The sequence below is a fragment of the Cladophialophora bantiana genome (assembly GCF_000835475.1).
Source record: "Cladophialophora bantiana CBS 173.52 unplaced genomic scaffold supercont1.4, whole genome shotgun sequence".
Taxonomy (NCBI): domain Eukaryota; kingdom Fungi; phylum Ascomycota; class Eurotiomycetes; order Chaetothyriales; family Herpotrichiellaceae; genus Cladophialophora; species Cladophialophora bantiana.
The window spans coordinates 1,751,695-1,770,146 of record NW_015971578.1 but is presented as its reverse complement, the minus strand read 5'-3'; the positions used below and the strand labels follow the sequence as shown (position 1 = coordinate 1,770,146).

Below are 18,452 nucleotides of genomic sequence, written 5' to 3'. Positions count from 1 at the left end.
CAGCAGCCCAACTCCTTTTGCTAACAAGCAACGGACAGAAATTAACGTTACTCCTTTCTTTTCGAGGTCGAAGTCGCGGATTGTCGAGAGGTCTCGTGGGTTTAGAGTCTGGATTTAATTGGTAGCATTATTATTCTAGGCCGGCTTAGTTTCCTTCTTCGGATATAAGTCTCTAAAGAGGCAGAACTTGAAAAAGGGGGGTAGAGGGTGGAGGGGAACCACCACTCAAGACCACTTCCCACCCTGCTCAAAACCCAAACGTAAACTACATACACCAAGTATTCCGCCCACAGTTACATTGGGTACTCCCCATCCAAGATGACTGAAGCTGATGACCTGCACGAGCCAACATCATCAATGAAAATTGTGGAAGCCATGGATGGAGGTGGCATAATACCCAACAATAATCACATCGAAATGTCGGATCAAGAGATGTATCCCTCCTTTTCTATCTTGTCATGCCAATTCACACACTCTCTCTCACGTCCTTCGGTGAATGCTACCTAGGCAGCTAGGGGTGGTGTTCCGCCATTCCTTAGAGAAACTCATGGCAGATACATTATACGTTCGCTATCCACAAGGCGAACCATGCATCCAGAGAGGTCAAATCTGGACCACTGATGCCTCGAGTCGCTTCCAGGAGGATGCTGTTGAAACCTTGGGATCGCTCGGTGACCTACTGTATTGACGGGTTCGATAACATGCCTGTCATAACGCTAAATCGCCAACTCATCCGCTCTGATGATTTCCGCGTGGACGTTGTACGCATCGAAAGATCGGAAATAGAGGCGTTGCTTCGACGCACAGTAGACTTAAACCACCTAAACGAAGAACTCGTTGAACTCAGAGATCTGGCCAAGGTCGGACCCGGTGATGGATCCCTATCGAAAGAGTTCTGAACTCCCTGGAGAAGAGGATCCGAATTGCTTGCAGAGGAGGTTGCATCCGCGCTCGTTGGGTTTATTGGCTGCCTCAAGGGCAAGGGGGATATGTCAAAGGCCTCAATTGTTTTGCACATTGCTGCAGCCAGACCCACAAGCTCTTCCCTCGAAACGACGCCCTGTACTTGTTCGGTTGTTGCTCTCGAACTCATTCGTAGGTATTCATTAATAAGTTGTCTGTATTCTCTCCTTCCCGGAACAGATTCAAAGGCTCGTTTGACTTCCGAAATTGCCCATGTGAGCAAAATTGAGCTCGGATCTTCAAACCGTAGAGGGCCCATAGAGTGATCACTGTGTTTAAGCCCTCTCCCGGGTGAAACAATAAGGAAAATTAACGACACCAAAGTTTGAAAAACCGCTTTGAGAGCTGGCCGTTGCCCCGGACTGGAGGTACAAAAGTTAACTTAGACCAGAATGGTGAAAGGCCCAGCACATGGTCTTCCAAGAGCCAACACACCAGAACCAGTGCCAAGTCCGTAGTATCTGCGACGTCAGGAAGCTAGTAGTGTCGAAGAAGCTGTTCCAATCCTAGCCTCCGACGTCGCAGGCGTCTTTCCATCCAGTCGAGAGCCAGCAGCATCGATGTTTGGATTTCTGGAGACAGATAGAAAAAGTGGAGAAAGGCTCGGGGACTGAGTTTTGTTCCTTCAATCCCCATAGGAAACATAACAAGCTACAAGGGAGAAGGTGTGAAAGCGGCCCAGTAAGCCGACTGCTCGAGGGTTTCGTTCTTCAGGCCATCCATGCCGATTGAAGCGGGCTTCGCATATAACATACACCATCTGAGCCAAGATAGGATTGTATCTTTTCCATCCAATCCTCTAGCTGCTCGACTATTTCCTTCGAAGCGACGTTCTGCTGTGGAGTCTCAGCAGAACGGGCGCAGCTTATGGCAAAGAAGAGAAGATGGATACAGACATCGATTTGCTCTCCCATGACATCATTAAGCTTACGAGTAATGAGGTACATGATGTCAAAGGCTTCTTCAAAGCACCTCATGCTGAAGAGTAACGTAGCCATGAAGCTGAGCCTGCTAGTAATAGGTTTGTCTGCGATGTTGTGAAGTAGTACTCTCATGAGCGGAGGTTGCCAATTTTGACCCGTAGTGCCTATATTGTATAAGGGCATTCGCAGGGTCGGCCAAGTCGTCACTGTAGATGCCAAGTCAGATGTCGGGGCGTTTTCTGCGGATATCCTGCTGGTAATGGTCGAATGCTCTGAGAGGCTCTGAGGTTGTTGGTCCGCCATCAGCCAGCGGACAAGTCCAGCAATGTTTGGCTCGTGCGTAGCAATGTCCGGGATTGTTTCATCCATGGAATTTGCAGGTTTTGGATCAGGTCCCTGAGATCGGTTGGCAGGCTCGGGGCTGATCGAACGTATGCGTCTCGAGTTTGTGCGATTCTAGTTGTGGCAAGGTGCTGCTGATGAATGCTTCGATGTAGACGGTCGGAGCCTCTGAATCCAAGTCCGTAATGTGCACTTGAGTGGAGTCTTGATTGGAGATGGGCCTTTCACCCTGATGAAGCTTCTTCTTGTCGTTGGTGAATCCCCATTTGTTCATCTGGGTAGTGAGCTGACTCCGTGTGACGTGAACGTGTTTGGAGTCGAGTTGTCGGTGAATCTCTGAGATGGAGAGTCCTCGATGAAGGAGGTCTGAGATCATCGGTTTTAGCGCTTCCCATTGTCCCTTAGCAAGACTTGGATTCTTAGATGGGATATTCGGATGCTGTTGTTTGAAGCGAAACTGCGACGTTTCTGCCATGGCTGTGTTCCGAGTTCTGTAATGGTGATGTTTGCAACGCTCTGGTTAGGTCCTTTCGTAGACTTTGGCTCCAAGGGGCGCTCACGAAGAAATCCATGGCTCAGCACGAACTTGAAGTATTAAATAAGGCTGAAGAAAGGCGTCGGCTTCTTGAGCAGAACCAGGGGCGTGGAAAATGTCCAAAACTGGCCTAGTTCGGGCACGAGGCAACCAATTGCCTCTAGGTATGTACTGCTCCATCACAGCCGCTTCCCCCAATGAGGAGGAGCTTTCTTGTTGAAGGTCAAGACCGAGAATCAAGGGCAGAGGAAGCCGTGCTAGCAACCGAGCAAGAGAGAAGGAAAGATGGATATTGCATAAGCCAAGGCATCATGATGAACTTCCCACTACGGCGAATCCCAAGGGCAAAGCTGGCAATTTCGACGCCGACTTCGCTTGCGGACACCGTCAGGTTTGGTCCTTGGACACGGGTATGTAAGCACCTCCTCTCCTTTCTCGGCCTAATCAAGCCGGTGATACATTTCGACGGAGTATAGGGCAGGAGTCACTTTCCGGGTCTCGAATAGGGAGACCGATCTATTGACAATTTCTTGAACACCACACGTAGCTGGTGCAGGGATAACATGACCCTCTGCCCAGGAGCGTCTAGCATGGTCTCTAACAGAAGCTATTGCATATTGCCTGACTTGCGCCTCGTCCCTAATACGACGTTCACGGGGGTACAAAGTTGGAAAAAGCCAGCACAAGACCTGTTTTGTCCTCTGCTGTTCGTCTCCGGAACATGAACTCGAGGTGAAGCCTTGAGATATACCTTTTTGCCCGCTGAGATTCGGGGTCCAGACACCTAGCGTTTGGTCGATGGACCCCTTGAGTCTGACTGCACACCCTAAACGTGGTAGGATCTGGGTAGGTTTTGTGATCGAAGCATTTGGCCCTCTTCCAGACTCGGCCAAAGGTGAAAGGGCGTTGACGTATGAAGAAGATCAATCGGATGGAAGACCGAGAGAGGGTCCTGGAGTGGCCTAGAATCCGGCTTTAAAGGTACGTATCAGGATCCTTCCTAATAGTTCCGATAACCTAGCTATATGACTAATAGGTACTGAATTCGGCGATGGATTCGCTCGCTTTGTTGTCCTGACTTATTTTGGAGCCACCCAGAAAGGGTTATAGGCCTATTCTTGACAGTCAGCTAAGATGGACACCTCACTCATTTCTGTCGCCATCATCGAAAGCAGCTATTACTTCCCTAACATATCGAACCTTTCGACCCTCGCTTTCGACTACCATCTAGATTCCATGGGATCGGCGCCCGAAGTATCGCCCGAAGGATCCTGTAGGGTGGTCGATTGCTACAGATCCGGGCCGGCAATCGAAAAACTCTGGTATCTCCTGTGGCCTTCCTATTCGGAAGGGCTACTATGGATGAACCGTGAATAAGACCTCTTTGGCGTTTGAAGAAGCACTGCGAGGAGATATCGCAGGCAAGGCGGTGGAACAAATCCTTTTGCTCAACGGACCACCCGAGGCTTGGTCCATGGTCAATTGCAGCGAGTCTGTGGCGAGTACCTTCTTTACGTCAAGTGACGAATCTCAGATCCTGTTTTCTTTTGAGCAGACTGGAGTCTGGACAATGAGCTCGCGCGACCAGTGACTGACATATGTTGCCCAATTTCAAGATAATGCTGTTATCAGGGCTCCAGCCGCTTTGTTGAAAAGAGGTATGTTTGATCCTCATTCCTCAATATCCTCATGTTGGCAGACCGAGAATCCTCTGAGAGAATGTGGCAATATGAACATAAGATGGGCAGGCCCGTTTTGCAGCTGCTGATAGAGGCAAAGGAAAAAATCTTACCTTCACCGCTTCTAGACACAGTCTCTCATATCGGCGAAAGAAGTGCTGATTATTTTAGTCCCCATTTTGCATAGGAAGTGAAACAAACGAATACTGCAGCTCGAAGAGGGGCCGAACACGGCTCTCGATGCCAACCCAGGACCCGCGCAGGATTGATACGATCAGGTGCTAGTAGGAGGTCCAGACTCAAGTGTCGTGGCGATGTGCAACTGGTGAAGGGTAAACCGGCTCACGAGGTGACTGAAGCAACGGACGCAAAAACCTGTGGCCAGAAGGAAAGGTATATAAGACGGTCACAGTCTTCCTGAATTTGGGGCGTCTCACACAACATCCTGGACCCAGCCGTTCGTTCGACGATAACATCAACATCAGTTAGACGTATAGCCTTTGCTTCCCCTCACCATAGCAAAATGCATATCAAAATCGTTGAAAGTTGTGCTCGTCGGAGTTCTCGCAGCAAGTAAGCCACCTCGTCTTTGTTGCCAGTCATGGCTTGATTTGTGTATTGATGACGCCTCAGCGATATTTGCCCTCCCGACGCCAAACACGCTTCCCGTCCGCGATATCAGTTCACTTGTACCCAGGGCGGCCGGATCGAATTCAACTACCCTCGAGACCAATTGCTGCTGTTTGTTTGGGCGGTGCCTCTAGAGGTGAAACGACTGTAGCATACTTAAATGCTTGACGCTCAAGGTCGGAACTCAGCGAAGTTGGATGGGAAAGGCGCAAGAGTTTCGGTATGCCGACTTAGTGCTTACAGTGAACATCTATTGATAGTGGGACAAGCTACATGTCCAAGCAAGAGGTTTCTGAATAGATAGAAACGACATGACCCTTCCAGAAAAACATAGTTGCGAACGACCACCCTGTAGCTGTCCGGTATAGTTTTAGATGCACCTGCTTCGCACACTAAAAATGTTCATCCACCGTCTAGACCGGGTAATCAAATGAGCACTGCGCTCTCCTATCCAGCGGAATCATTAATAATAGGCGGACGCTGCCAGACAGATGTTGGTCTATTCCAATCTCTTTTAGACATTAAACTTGTGGATCTTCACGCTGCTGCATCCTAACAGTTGGTGGGGATGGAGGCCTGGACAGGAGAATCCGACCAATTTCTGTCACCAGTTTTCTCACCTGGGGCTTGTTGAAGCCTCTCCGGAGCATCTTCGCACAGTTCTTCTTCGCCATCGGTCTTAATGTCGTTATTATTTCCTCTTCGCAACCTCACAACGCGAGCGAGGCTTTGGAAGCCGCCTATCAGCTCAACCGAGCAATCGGATCTTGTCGAAAGAATACTAAGCCCAGGACTTTTGTCACCATCATTTGCGTCGGCCACAGCCCCATCCTCAAAGGGTATGCCAGTGAAGTCCATCTGGCGGAGAATATGCATGGTTTCGACATCCGCATTTGCTGCATTGGTGTTCAAGACGTACATCCTGACCTGTTCGGGCGCGAAGCAGTCCTTGAGTCTGACTCCCTTCGACACAAGCAGTTGCAAAGTCTCAGGGTGGTTTGACTGTTGCAGCGTGCTGCTTCCCTATAATTCCAGGTCATGCGCGAATGCGCCGTGATCGACCCATTACCTACAGTGGTGACTGCCGTAGTTTGACTGGAACCAAAAAGAACTTATCCATTGTAATGAAATGCCTTAATTCGGGCGCTTTCATCTGGTGTGTGGTATCAATGTTGTCTGAGACAGAAATGGTTTTCCACAGGCTAGTGAGGCTCCTGTAAGCCATCTTCGTAGCTAGGAGCCATGACGCTGTCTTGAAGTCTCTCCGCTGCTGTTCTCACAGAGAAGGTATACTTGTACCCCGAATCCCAGCACTGTGACTCGTCTGAGCAACGTTGAAGGAAGGTTTCAAGACAACCAGGGGATGCCGCAATCAGACGTAGGGCTGGTGTACAGCTGGATCCACGGTCCACAGTCCCTAAGCCGCATGGCCCGCTCCAAGTGGGCTACCCCGATTATTGGCAAACCAAAACCTAATTGCCGTGCACGGTTTCGGCCTAGAGATTAGGCGGAGGCCGCTTTAGCCTGGTGTAAGGTTTAACTAAGCCTTTGGGCTGAGTATCACTGAGCACTCCGCTCCCTAAACGCTCCGTATGCGAACGCACTGGGGTCTTAATCTGATCCCTTATGATCGGCTATACCTATCTCTCGCTTAGGTATCTATTTTAGAAGGGCGTTGGGGAGCTTAATAGATTCTCTGCCCCTTGCGCTACTATCTAAGTTTGCTGGTAACCTCGGGCCTGTAAACGGGGAACCTATGGTAAAACATCTCATTCGAGTTCCCCAACGAAAAGATTTAGTAGGTAACTCACGCCTCGGGGCCGAAGTTTAAAGGCCAGAAAGGGTTATAAGGCAAAGAGATTCCCTATCGCGGAACCTCGCGAGACACGAAAATATTTCGAATCGACCATGTCCGAGCCACAAAGTGGGAAGCCTAAATCGGGGTCTCCAAGCCTGTTACCCCGAGGAATTCTTACCAAAGTACCGAGTATCTTGATGTCGTGTTGGCAGTTGCTGAGAGCCTCGATCACCTGGTTCGCTTGTGGCTCGACACTGACTCGGTGTAAGAGGGAATTGGCAACGGATTAGCAGCAGTGATAGCCCTAGGGTGTTTGCCAACGCGTCGGTTCTAACGCAACAGGCGTTCCCAGGGCAGACACATCCATGGATACATACCCTGCAACAAGGACGTCCGCTCGAACAAAATCTCTGCCGAGATCCAACCATTAGAAACACTACGGGAACTCGTAGTCGTAACCCCCTTCTCTTCAACAAATGCGAGGCCAACTGGTGACTTACTAGACATCAGCGTTTCTTGTGTTTCTCCACCCAGAACACCATATGTATTCACCCTATTCCCCAGGCGCTTCCAGGTGACTTCACATCCCAAACTGGGAGTTTCTGTTGAGTAACGGCCTGGAACCCCATCACGAACCCCTACTTCTGATCGGCGATCCTCATCGGCGATCTTAACATGGCGCGAGCCTCGAACGACGCCATTAGCCGAGTGTGAGGTCATCTTCGGCAGGGATATGGATGTCACAGTATGCTCCATCCCATGTCCTTCAGGATCTGTCCCAATTTCGTTAGCGTCGACAATCTGGAGCCAATGGCGGAATTTCGGAACGCCCGCCCCTGGCCAGTTTGGGCGAGCTACTACTAAGTACTGCAGGCACTAACTAGGCGACGTGCGGTGCTACTGTACAAGTAGTTTCAACAACAACCCCCCGGTCTACAGCCATCCGTTGAATGGTCGCAACGAGTACCGAGTACGAGGTAAGTGGTTCCGCTCACTAGCTTGTCCTCGCAGTTAAATCTCCTTGGTGGTGCCGGTTCCGGGCGAGTACTTTACCTATGATCGCTGTTTGAAGGGCCCTCGACGGGTTTGGCCTCCGATTGACTTTTTGCGGGCCCTAACTTTCGCTGTTGGACTGTCCCACCCCCAGCATATCCCTTAAGTCAGGGTTCCCTGCACATAAGCTATAAGATCAAACGGTCGTCGCAATGACTTCAAAGGCAGCCAATATTGCAGAAGGGATGCAGCAGAACTCGAAACGTCCGGCGTCCACCGTTTGTTACCTCGCTTGGTCAGGGATTCCCAGTAGTCAGGTGGCCAGTTCGACGGCGCGTGCATCCTTTGTCCGTAGCCTTAATCATGATGACTGGTTTGATTCCCCGTTCATCATGAACACGAACCTTTACGTCTGCAGAAAGGGTGGAGTGATGTTCCTGGGTTCGGGTGCTCAATCGCTTAATTGGACGGAATTGAGCCAGGGTTTGCCGTTGGAGGCAGTCTTGGTGACAGATTGGAATGGATTGAGAGCCTGGGCCGACTGCGATCATTTCTTCATCTAGGATAGCGTGTTGAGAGCAGCGGAGGCCGTCTAGATGTCGGGAAACTGTTATGGAACGCCACAGCTTCCTCGTTGACCACGGGTCAATATCGATAAGCGTGGCTGTTAACCCCCTCCATCCCTCGTCTGCTCCACTCATCTGGATACGTCCTTTCATCCCTGTCCTCTCAAGAAGAGCTCAATTATTCATCGACATGACAACTTTTGGACAGTCAATCACTATCAGGCTTCTTGAGGTCTTTTTTGAGATCCTGACTATTCCAAGAATTGTAAGCAAGCCGAGTCTGGTAGGCTCCGTAGCCTGACGGCCTATAAGATCCTCCAATGTCTGCGATCATTCATTATTGGATTACAAAATCAGAGTCAAGGCAGAAATTAACTCTCTACATTTCAAATCCCCTGTTTTTGCGCGCCAGGAGCTAGTTTCCACTTGCTCTACTCTAAAACGATCAATTATCATAGGCGACGTCGAATCAACTCCAATGCAACCATTGGAACAACGGCCAAAAGCGTTTCAATTATCATCTCCTTACACGGACCTACATACAACTCCATTTCTTCATCCAGCAGCGCCTCCAGCATACTGCTGCACCAGCTCCAAATTCTGTGCTCGGGGGAGAAGGAAGGCCGTGCTGGTTGGCGTCAACTATTTCAACAAACGTGGACAACTGCGCGGCTGTGTTGACGACGTCAAGAACATGGCTGCGTATCTCAACCTTTGTTTCGGATACGACAAAAATGATATGGTCATATTGACCGACGACCAGCGACGAGAGATTTCTCAACCGACAAAGATTAATATACTTAAGGCAATAGCCTGGTTGGTCAAGGATGTTAGACCTGGAGATTCTTTAATCCTTTATTACAGCGGTCACGGTCGGTGCCCGGCCCTCGATGAAAATGAGGATATCTGTCCCTTGGATTTCAATACTGCTGGTTTTATTACCCGGGATGAACGCCAGCAAATTTTGATGAGGTCGCTACTCCCGGGAGTCAGTCTCTCAATCATTCTTGACACGTACCATCCGGAAAATTACTTTGCGTCCGCTGCCTATTCGAGCGCTTGACCTTACGAGATAATAAATGAAGGGTGGGAAGATGTAGCATTCGGTGGAGATGTGAGCGCTGAAGTCTGCCATAGGCTTTCTATACTCGGTATATAGGCTGCAATAAATTAGGCTAATACTCTTCTTGGACGGATATAAACTATACAAAAGCGGATTGCATGAAGTGCCGGGGTATTCTTGGATTTCCTCTTCCGCAGAGATGGTGCATTGCACCTTGCCAGAATTAAAGCCGGCCTTACCATCGGTGCAACAGATCCAGAAGTCGTCCTCTTGTCCTGTGTCATTTGAGGGCGAAACTCTAATCTGAAGCTCCATTGGGACCCCCGAAGGAGAGTAAAACGCTTATCTCTGGACTAGGTGTCTCAAATTTCCGTAGGATGTCGGGCAACGCCGAGCATCAGGGCTGCTTCCACGGATATAATCACCATTCGGTGACTATTGCGCCACTCAGTCAATCTGGGGCCGCTGATGAGCTGAACGGGCCCTAGGAAGAAAGATCATGTCGAACTACCGGAAAGGAGAGAGCAACCGACAGGGGTTGCGGTATAGGACCATCTACCAAAAGGGTGAGGAGACGGCTAGATATGATTGCGCAATATGCTTCTGGCCCAGAAAGGAGTTGACATGTCACCGGGGGAATGCCGTTGGAGCACAACACTGTTCTCCTTTTGCCTGAACCGTGGCATCTTGGCAGCAGGCCACGTCACCTTTTTCACCAGCATGCACAGCCAGGATGAAGAGTTGTTGAGCCATCAAAACTGGAGGTGCCAAAGGGGGCCGCTGTCTTCCCCTTGGCTTTGGAATCCAGCTGGGGCCCAGCATCTGGGTGATCGCCCCCGTCCAAAAGGATGGACCTACCGCTGAAGCATCTCTCTCTCTCTCTGAACTTGAAGAGGCTTTGTTAAACCTCGAAACGCGATATCAGGTCGGGGGTTTTGGGGCGCACGGTCCTCCGTCGAACCCTGACGCGAAGAGTACCTAGTCTCGGTGGCTTAGAGGTGGAATCAACCCGAAAGGGCGCTTAAATCTAGCTAGTCCATATCCGGCGAGCGACAAGGGTCATGGGTATTACAAGCGAAGCTTCCCCGCACCAGGCCAAGATAGGCGAACGGAAAGGACCGAGTAATACAGTAAGAATTCCAGCGCGGAGATAGAGCTCGTCGAGCTCGGTTCTGATTCGGCTAAATCTTGAGGGTTGCTCCCATCTACAAGTTAGTAGGAAGACTCCGGGGGTTACGGCGCATAAGAATAACCATGAATAGATGAAGTTCAGAGCAGGACATGGCCAATGGGCCACTGTGGGCTTTGCTCGTGCTCCAGTCAGCTTGCCAGGCCCACCTTCCGGCTGGGACCGACCGGGCCCAACAATGTTTCGCATTCAAAACTGTGGACCACAAGTTCCGGTGGCAGCCTCCCACACCTGAAACAAGGCAAAACGGCTTCCTTCCGACAGCCCGGATACGAGGCGAGCAAGGATTGTGCAGGGAGCAGGTTCCCATTCCTGGCCCAGCTGCCGCCTAGAGATGGATCTCCTCCTGACCTTTGATTGACAAGTGAAAATCCCCTCCTGTTGCAGTATCGGACTTGGTTATTGACTACCGGGCAGCATTCGCTTCGCTCAAGACCCCGAACCTCATGCCGCGCAGAGTTCTTTGCTGCAGGTCTCCAAACTAACGAAACCGACATCGCCCCGATCACCGTGTGAGTTCGGAATCTCAGGAACACCTGCTAAGGGAAGAGTGTTTTGCTGCTTCTGGCGATTGATGTCTCCGATATTGTGGTTGCTGCAAGCAATAGACCAAGTGCTTCGACAGGAGAAGCTGCGGACCGACCCATAAGCAAACTCCCGATTGCTTCAAACTCTTAATGCAGCCCATACCGAGCTACAAGAGCTCTCTGCTCGGATTGCGGAATGGAAACTCTAATCAGTCTGCTCAGTCTGGAGCGACCGAGCCCTCTGTGCTAATTTGGCTCCTCGTCTTCTCCAAAACGAAGCTATTCAAGGAAGAATTATAGAAGAATCTTTTTTCACTTAATGAATGTTCTTTCTATCTGAACCCGTGAGTCTTGTGCCACTGCTTCCGCCTCGCTTTAAGCACAGACCCATGAATTTCACGTCGGGATCCATCCGGGTCGAGATGAGTCTATAGAATGTCCTGTTCAACACCAGAGAAACGGCTCACCAGCAGCTATCAGCCGAGAATGAGCTGCAGAATGATTTGTCTAGAAAATCCGAGGAACTGGATGCTCGGCTGAGTAATCGCATGTCCCATCGAAGGGGGGAGGATGCTGCTTCTACAGCAATCAAATATCCTGAGTATTCAACTCGAGCTGTTGATCCCCTAGACGCCAGCGGACGATTCAATTTAGTCGGAGCGGCAAGTGGACTTTCAAACCCCTCATGAACATGCAGGTAAGCCAATTGTCTTCTACCCGAAGACAAACCTGCAAGTGGTGGTGAAGACCACGGTTGTGTTTATCGAGAATGATTCCATTCTATGTTTTAGAGATGGTAGGTCGAGTCAGATGGAATACCCAAAGAGTATGGTCGCTGAACGTGAAAGTAGCTGAGCACCAAGCTCTGTGTTGAGTGTCTGAAACTAAATATTACAAAAATGACATCGAGATACTTGAATTTGGCTGGACGGATGCCGCCGCTGGGCAGAACATGGCGGCGCCTTCTTTCAGCCCTCTGCCCCTTGAACAAACAGGCAATGATGCTTTCTCCAGGCTCGAGGTAGATCTCGCCTCCCGCTGGTACGGGGGAGAGTCCCACAGCACAGCGTTGTTGTTGATGCCGTGACATCCTCGGGGTTAGTCTTCATTCTCACGCGTCGTTAACTTAACTCTGAAGGCGGTACAGGCAGGAGTACTGCGGTGTTTGCTCCAAGGCCACCACGGACCCGAATGCGATGAACTGCTAGGCATTTGGCTGCCACAGCACATTGCCATCATATGTACCGCCTCGGACAAGCAGATCGGCAAGAACCAAACTTTTCACTTCTCTAGATATTGTTCACAGTACGGCCATGATGGAGTAACACAGCGATATCCGTAGTGTCCCACTTCAAGTGGCGTCATGAGGGGGGGGTCGGAACCCTCATGGTCTCCCGCATTGCGGATATTTCAATTCAGTTGCAAGTTCAATGAGTCCATTCAACGAATTGATTGGAAAACTTGGACTAAAAAGACACCTGCTGGATCAAGGTCTTTTGTCGGTTGTCACATGTTTACTTCGGCGTAGGGACTGGATGGGGGTATGGTAGCCTGGGAAAGGCAGGCACAACGAGGTTGCTCCTGCAGTAGCTGCAGCAGATCAAATGTTCTTCTTTTTGCAAAATTTCGAAGCGTCTTAGTAGCTGGAATACTTGGAAACTCCCATATCACTCTCCCTTTGTGTCTCCTATCATGTAGGCTCATCAGACATGGAACAAACCTCTCAGCACGCTGCACATCGCTGCGGCGCTCGAGGCGACCCCTTCCGACTCACTTACGGGCGAGACTGTGAAAAGCACATACCAGGCGTCCTGGTGCAAGCATCCGAGTTGAGGTAGGCCACCGAGACGTTGGAGAGCAGTCAGCCTCGCCGAACCTACGGCATACTTGCGTGCCATGCAGAGAAACGGCACACCGGTTAGATATCAAGCCTTTGAAGGCTGCTTGGACCATTGGCGGCAATGGCGAGTGACCAAGTAGGCGGGACTTTTGGGAGGACGGATTGCTTCAAAGTAACTAGGCCGACTCCATGGAGAATATGTGCATAGCGACTATATTTTCGCAGGCTCCAGAGGCATTCCTTGCCAGCCGCAGAAGCCATCTGTACCAATATGGCATCAAGCTTCTAAAGAGGCGAAGTTGAATCGAACTTTTTTTTTTTTAGCAGGTAAACAACGATGCTGCTTGACGTGACTCGCCTCATTGAGCAAGGCCTATGTCAGGATTTATCAGTGTCTCTCGTACATCCCTACCTCCTATTCTGGGTATCCCTCGAAGATTCGGTAGCACTTCAAGGTCATTCTCTGGACGGACATGAATTTAGCCGTCGGCGTTCTGTGAAACCAGCTGATACGGTGGCGGTCCACTTGCCGAGTGAGAAAAGCCACTTGACAAAGAGACCCTGGGATGGATTTTGAATGGGACGGAATAGAGCCGGACCCAAGGTGCGCACTCATCCCAATACTTCGTGTGGGAAATTATCTCTTTGAAGTGGACGTAAGAAACTTCGACATCGCCTCCACAAGATTTACAAGTGGTGAAGCTTAACAACCACGTGCCATGAACCGACCCTACGAGTAGAACAATGGAGTTACTCGGCATCATGTTCCGTCTCATTGGCTGCTAGCGAGTTGATGCCTAATGTTGCCTAAAGTTTGGCGCCACAATAGTCCAGGTTAGGAAACCCGAAAGAGGCCTAATAGCACAAAGCGGATATGACAGCCAGTCCAATTTCATACCTGCAAGGGGTACGATGTGTTGAACCGAGACAGGGTCTTCAGGGCTGGGATATAAAAGTTCGATATCTCCTCCCTCGACCCGTCCCATCGCAAGGCTCAATTCTTGCTTCCAAGTCTCCCTTTCACATCAATCTTGACAAACTCCAGGTGCATTCAGACAACTCCTTGATCCGCACCATGGCCGAGAATGACACCAAACCCTATGGCCAGATCTGCTTCATCGAAGTGCCCGTGACCTCTGTGTCGCGTGCCTCCGCCTTCTATTCTTCCGTCCTTGGCTGGATCTGTGACGATCTGGACGGCAAGCCGGTGCCTAGCGGACTCGCGAACCATGCAAAATCGATCCACATGTTCAACAAGGGCGCCTTGCATGGGGGCTTCCTGCTGCAGACACACGAGAACGGCGTTGCCAAAATCACCGAGTTGGGTCCGCCCGAGCAGGATGTTCCGGTGATGACGTTTCTGGTGGAGAGCATTGACGAGACGCTCAAGAAGGTCGAATCCGCTGGTGGCAAGATGTATATGTCAGTGAATTCCTCTGTTGTCCAGCCTCCAGGCGAGGGTCGTTTCTTAGCGTGGTCTGACTGACTTCAATTCTACCACAGCCCCAAGACCGAAATTGGAGGAGGAATGGGCTTCTTTGCCAGGTTCATTGATACCGAGGGCAACGTCCAAGGGATATGGTCGAAAGAGTAGCTCCGGAAAAACCTGGTCTCGCTGTTCGCTATTTGCGGGTTTTGTTGGCCTACCAGGCCTGGTTGACCAGCGTCACTGACGTGAAGGAGATAAGGTTGCTCATATTCGTCACCCAGGATGGATTTACCAGATTGATTTCATCACCCCTCCTTAAGTTGTCAGAAGACCCTCCAATAAAGAGGGCGGGTGTAGGAGGACTAGGCAGATCCGTGCTCGAGTGTAACCGGTCTTGGGACCGAAAGAAATCTCTCGTTACTCACTTTCCACTTCATTGAGGACATGACCCGGAACAGGGAGTTTCCCGTCTTGTCGATTCAAAAACCAATGCTTCGGTCTCACTAGTCCGCGCTCAGGGTTTCACGACAACAGCTCAGTTCCGAACGGAGAAACAGAATTGGGAGGGGGAGTTTTGGCCAAAGGTGTAGTAGTACTCGGTACGGAGTGACTCTTTCTGGCCGGCGAGGCTGGATGGGACCAGCAATTGCTTCCTTCAAATCTGGGAATGTCGAATCTTGGCAGAGGCTCCTTTTAGTTTTGAACTTTGGAATGCATCAATTTTGAAGAATCTCCTGCCACGCTTGAGCGTTATTCGACTGTAGAAAGACTCGTAGGAGAATCGGTTCGCGGCGTGATCGCCGGGCAAACCAGGTCACGTCCCTCTTAGAAATCATGCCGCCTTAAGCACCGGCTCCCATTCTCACCTCGATGAGCAGTGCTTAAAAGCGGCGTGCGAATTGGCCCTCGCCGCATCAACCACACGAACGTACGAGGCGAGGAGGTCCTCGAACGCGTTACAGCCGCAGTTTTCTTTGTTGTCGTCGGAGAGCCAACGGCCCAGACGAGATACGGAGTAGAGGATGGCGCATATCCCACCATGCCTTTAAACATGTGAATATGTCTTCTTCAGAGCTACTGGATCCATTCTCTACAGCCCAAATCAGAGACCTCAATTCCGCACCCCTGCCCTCTGATGCAATTTGGGATGGGTTCCAGTTCAACCACCATCTGGAAAGCCGACTCCTTCGGCTAGATGAATCCACACTAGGATCTCTCCCTGCGCTCAAAACAGACGTTTTGCAATTGAAACTAGATGATGTCCCCCTACAGGATCTGTCACGTCCGTCGTCCACGGCCACGTCTGACTCCGAGAATGATCAATTCGAGAGCCTCGACGGCGAGAGCGTACAGGGAGAATTGGTCGACCTCTGGATCTTGCCAGATATTCAGAAGAGAAAGGGAAGAGGGCAATTGTTAAATTGGGACAATTTTGTGGATAAAAGCCATCAGGAACCGGCATCATCATATCTCAGCGAGACAGATCCCCGGGTATTTATCGCTACACTCGAAGCAAAAGATCAGACGCGCCCGGGATGTGTTAGACCAGGCATCCTTTTGAACGCATTCTTTGAATTGTGCATGGGACGAGATTCTGTTCTCTTCAGATGGGAGGAGAAGGACGGTATATTCGTTGCTCAATGGCAACGTCTTTCGGCTCGTGGATACAGTTCGATGCTCATCCAGAATTGCTTCGACATCTTTTCGACAATTGGGATAAACACCAGGTACCTTATGGGGTCTTTTCAAGCTTTGGACAACAACTCTCCGCATCTGTCATCCTCTAAAGTAACTTTCCTTTCCACCGCCAGGTCCGTGTTATATTCCGTCCACAAATACCTTACCGAGTTGAGGTCAAGCATAATGTCCTTGCTCCAGCTGAAAGGCATTATGGCAAAAGTCGAGATAGTTGTCGATGTGTTGAAACAATGTGTCGACGCCATGCAGGCAAATTGGACAGAGCATTTGATCATCCTTAGCTTGATGGAACGAGTTGTCAGAGTATCTCTTGATCACCCTGCCCTCGCCGCAGTGTTGCAGATGATGCTCTCACGGACATGCCGGCCCATTCTGGCTCTCCTGAGCGAGCAGATAGGGCTTAGTTCAGCACGAGGCGAGAATTCCAGGGGCTCGTTCCCAGAGACTTCGCTTGCTGACAATGGAGTGTGGGAGGCACTACTTGGATCAAATTTCTCACGTACAATATCTGAGGCACAAAAGAGCCTGAGGTTATTGAGAAGCTATTCTCCGGACTGCTCCATCTTGTCCACTACCGTGCTCGAATCCTCCCCTCTGAGGGCACTCGAGGTTGGGTTCACCCTAGCAGTCATTTCCGAACTTCAGGCTCGTGCTGTGGCATATGAGGAGGCCATGTGGTCATTAATAGCGTCGGCGGAATCTTCGACAACGAGCAGCTCCCTCGACACTCCTGCCTCTGAAAGCTTCGATCTGGAGGGGCCTGTTAGCGTGCAATCAGAGTCCGCCAGCGCCTTTCGCTTACAAATGGACATTTTCAACTACAGTGCTCGTCTCTCGGATGAGGGCAAATATGACGAACTGGAAGATCAAGTCGTTGTATACCTCGAGGGACAAGACTTCGAGGACTCGCCTCTCCAGCTGGATTTGGAAGCATCCCTCAATTTATCTATCACGCCCCTCGTCTCCACCCAGCACAGGTTGCTCTCTTACTCTGTGTTGCGGTTGCTCTTCCAGCAACATAACCTCCTCGGTCACCTCAATTTGCAAAAACATTTCCATTTGCTTGGAAACGCCTTCTTCTCTTCTCGTCTCAGCATCGTGCTGTTTGACCCAGACCAGAATAGTGGTGAAGGTCACAGAAAAACGAGCGCCGCTACTGGCCTTCGTCTGCATGTTCGAGACTCGTGGCCACCCGCTGGTTCGGAGTTGAGATTAGTGCTCATGAGCATCCTATCAGACAGCCTGAGTCTAGCAGACCGCCCTTTGGATGATTCTATGTCCTTTGCAATTCGAGATTTGCCTCTCGAGGAGCTCGAGAAGTGTCGAGACGTTGATTCGATTCATGCACTGGACTTCCTTCGACTTCACTATACAGCTCCCAATGAAATACTGGAAGCAGTCATTACGCCGGACATACTGGACAAATACGATCGAATTTTCCAGCATCTATTGCGTACCCTGCGAATACAGGCCGTAGCACAGAGGATGCTGAGAGAGAGTTTTAGCCGTCAATTGGACAAGACGGCCATCAACGGTTTCTTAGATCATAAAACTGTGATTGCAATGCATCATTTTGTCTCAAGTATTGCAGATTACTACCACAACACTGCGATTGAGCTGAACTGGAGGAAATTTCAGGCAGTGCTTTGTGCCGCAAAGGCGCACCTGGATAAAACGGATTACTGCCAGACCTTGCTTGTCATCAAGAGTCTGGACCATCTCCGCTTATTGCACGAGAGAACACTGAACAAGATCATCGGTGCTCTCTTGTTGAACCGAAACCAAGCGGGTTTGAGGCAAATGCTGGAAGATATCTACGGTGTAATACTTCGATCGGCAGCTGAGCGACGCAAGCATACCAACAAGGACCTCGGATTGAAGGGGGATGCTAATCTGAGTAGTGGTCCTACTACCACTGATGACACCACGACGAAACGACTGCACAAGGAGTTTAGAAGCAAAGTTACACTTTTCAGTGAGGTGTTGCGCGTTCAAGCGCAATCAGCGGAACAATTGCCCAAGAAGAAACTTCTCAACGAACTGGATGCTGATGATGACGATGACGCCGACGTCAATATGTTGGAGTACCTGGTGTTGAAGTCGGACATGTTCGGTTACTGGGCGTCATAAGATGGCATACTCAGGTATAGGTGTGATGATTTGCATGCTGAATTGGGAAAGGAGGAGAGGACGTGATATCAGTCAGGCAAGGCTTTGGCTGCTGTATATGTTGCTATGATGACCATGATACCCCCGCAGCAAGATTGCATACGACAA

General features: G+C 50.3%; 6 protein-coding genes across 6 annotated transcripts; 4 read left to right on the top strand and 2 right to left on the bottom strand.

Annotated features, from left to right (window-relative positions):
- Positions 1 to 701: 701 nt before the first annotated feature.
- On the top strand, positions 702 to 899 carry Z519_03415 (uncharacterized protein; the record flags this gene model as incomplete). Its single annotated transcript, XM_016761165.1, has 1 exon — positions 702 to 899. One exon carries the CDS (start codon positions 702 to 704, stop codon positions 897 to 899), a length of 198 nt encoding a protein of 65 aa, XP_016623015.1.
- A 1,375-nt stretch (positions 900 to 2,274) lies between these two features.
- On the bottom strand, positions 2,275 to 2,703 carry Z519_03414 (uncharacterized protein; the record flags this gene model as incomplete). The annotated part of the gene is made up of 1 exon (XM_016761164.1): positions 2,275 to 2,703. One exon carries the CDS (start codon positions 2,701 to 2,703, stop codon positions 2,275 to 2,277), a length of 429 nt encoding a protein of 142 aa, XP_016623014.1.
- Positions 2,704 to 5,624: 2,921 nt separating this feature from the next.
- Positions 5,625 to 5,993, bottom strand: Z519_03413 (uncharacterized protein; the record flags this gene model as incomplete). Its single annotated transcript, XM_016761163.1, has 1 exon — positions 5,625 to 5,993. The coding sequence occupies one exon, from the start codon at positions 5,991 to 5,993 to the stop codon at positions 5,625 to 5,627; it is 369 nt and encodes a 122-aa protein (XP_016623013.1).
- Positions 5,994 to 9,123: 3,130 nt separating this feature from the next.
- Positions 9,124 to 9,492, top strand: Z519_03412 (uncharacterized protein; the record flags this gene model as incomplete). The annotated part of the gene is made up of 1 exon (XM_016761162.1): positions 9,124 to 9,492. The coding sequence occupies one exon, from the start codon at positions 9,124 to 9,126 to the stop codon at positions 9,490 to 9,492; it is 369 nt and encodes a 122-aa protein (XP_016623012.1).
- Positions 9,493 to 14,123: 4,631 nt separating this feature from the next.
- Z519_03411 (uncharacterized protein) lies at positions 14,124 to 14,642 on the top strand (the record flags this gene model as incomplete). The annotated part of the gene is made up of 2 exons (XM_016761161.1): positions 14,124 to 14,470; positions 14,552 to 14,642. The coding sequence occupies 2 exons, from the start codon at positions 14,124 to 14,126 to the stop codon at positions 14,640 to 14,642; spliced, it is 438 nt and encodes a 145-aa protein (XP_016623011.1).
- An 894-nt stretch (positions 14,643 to 15,536) lies between these two features.
- Z519_03410 (uncharacterized protein) lies at positions 15,537 to 18,305 on the top strand (the record flags this gene model as incomplete). The annotated part of the gene is made up of 1 exon (XM_016761160.1): positions 15,537 to 18,305. The coding sequence occupies one exon, from the start codon at positions 15,537 to 15,539 to the stop codon at positions 18,303 to 18,305; it is 2,769 nt and encodes a 922-aa protein (XP_016623010.1).
- Positions 18,306 to 18,452: the final 147 nt, after the last annotated feature.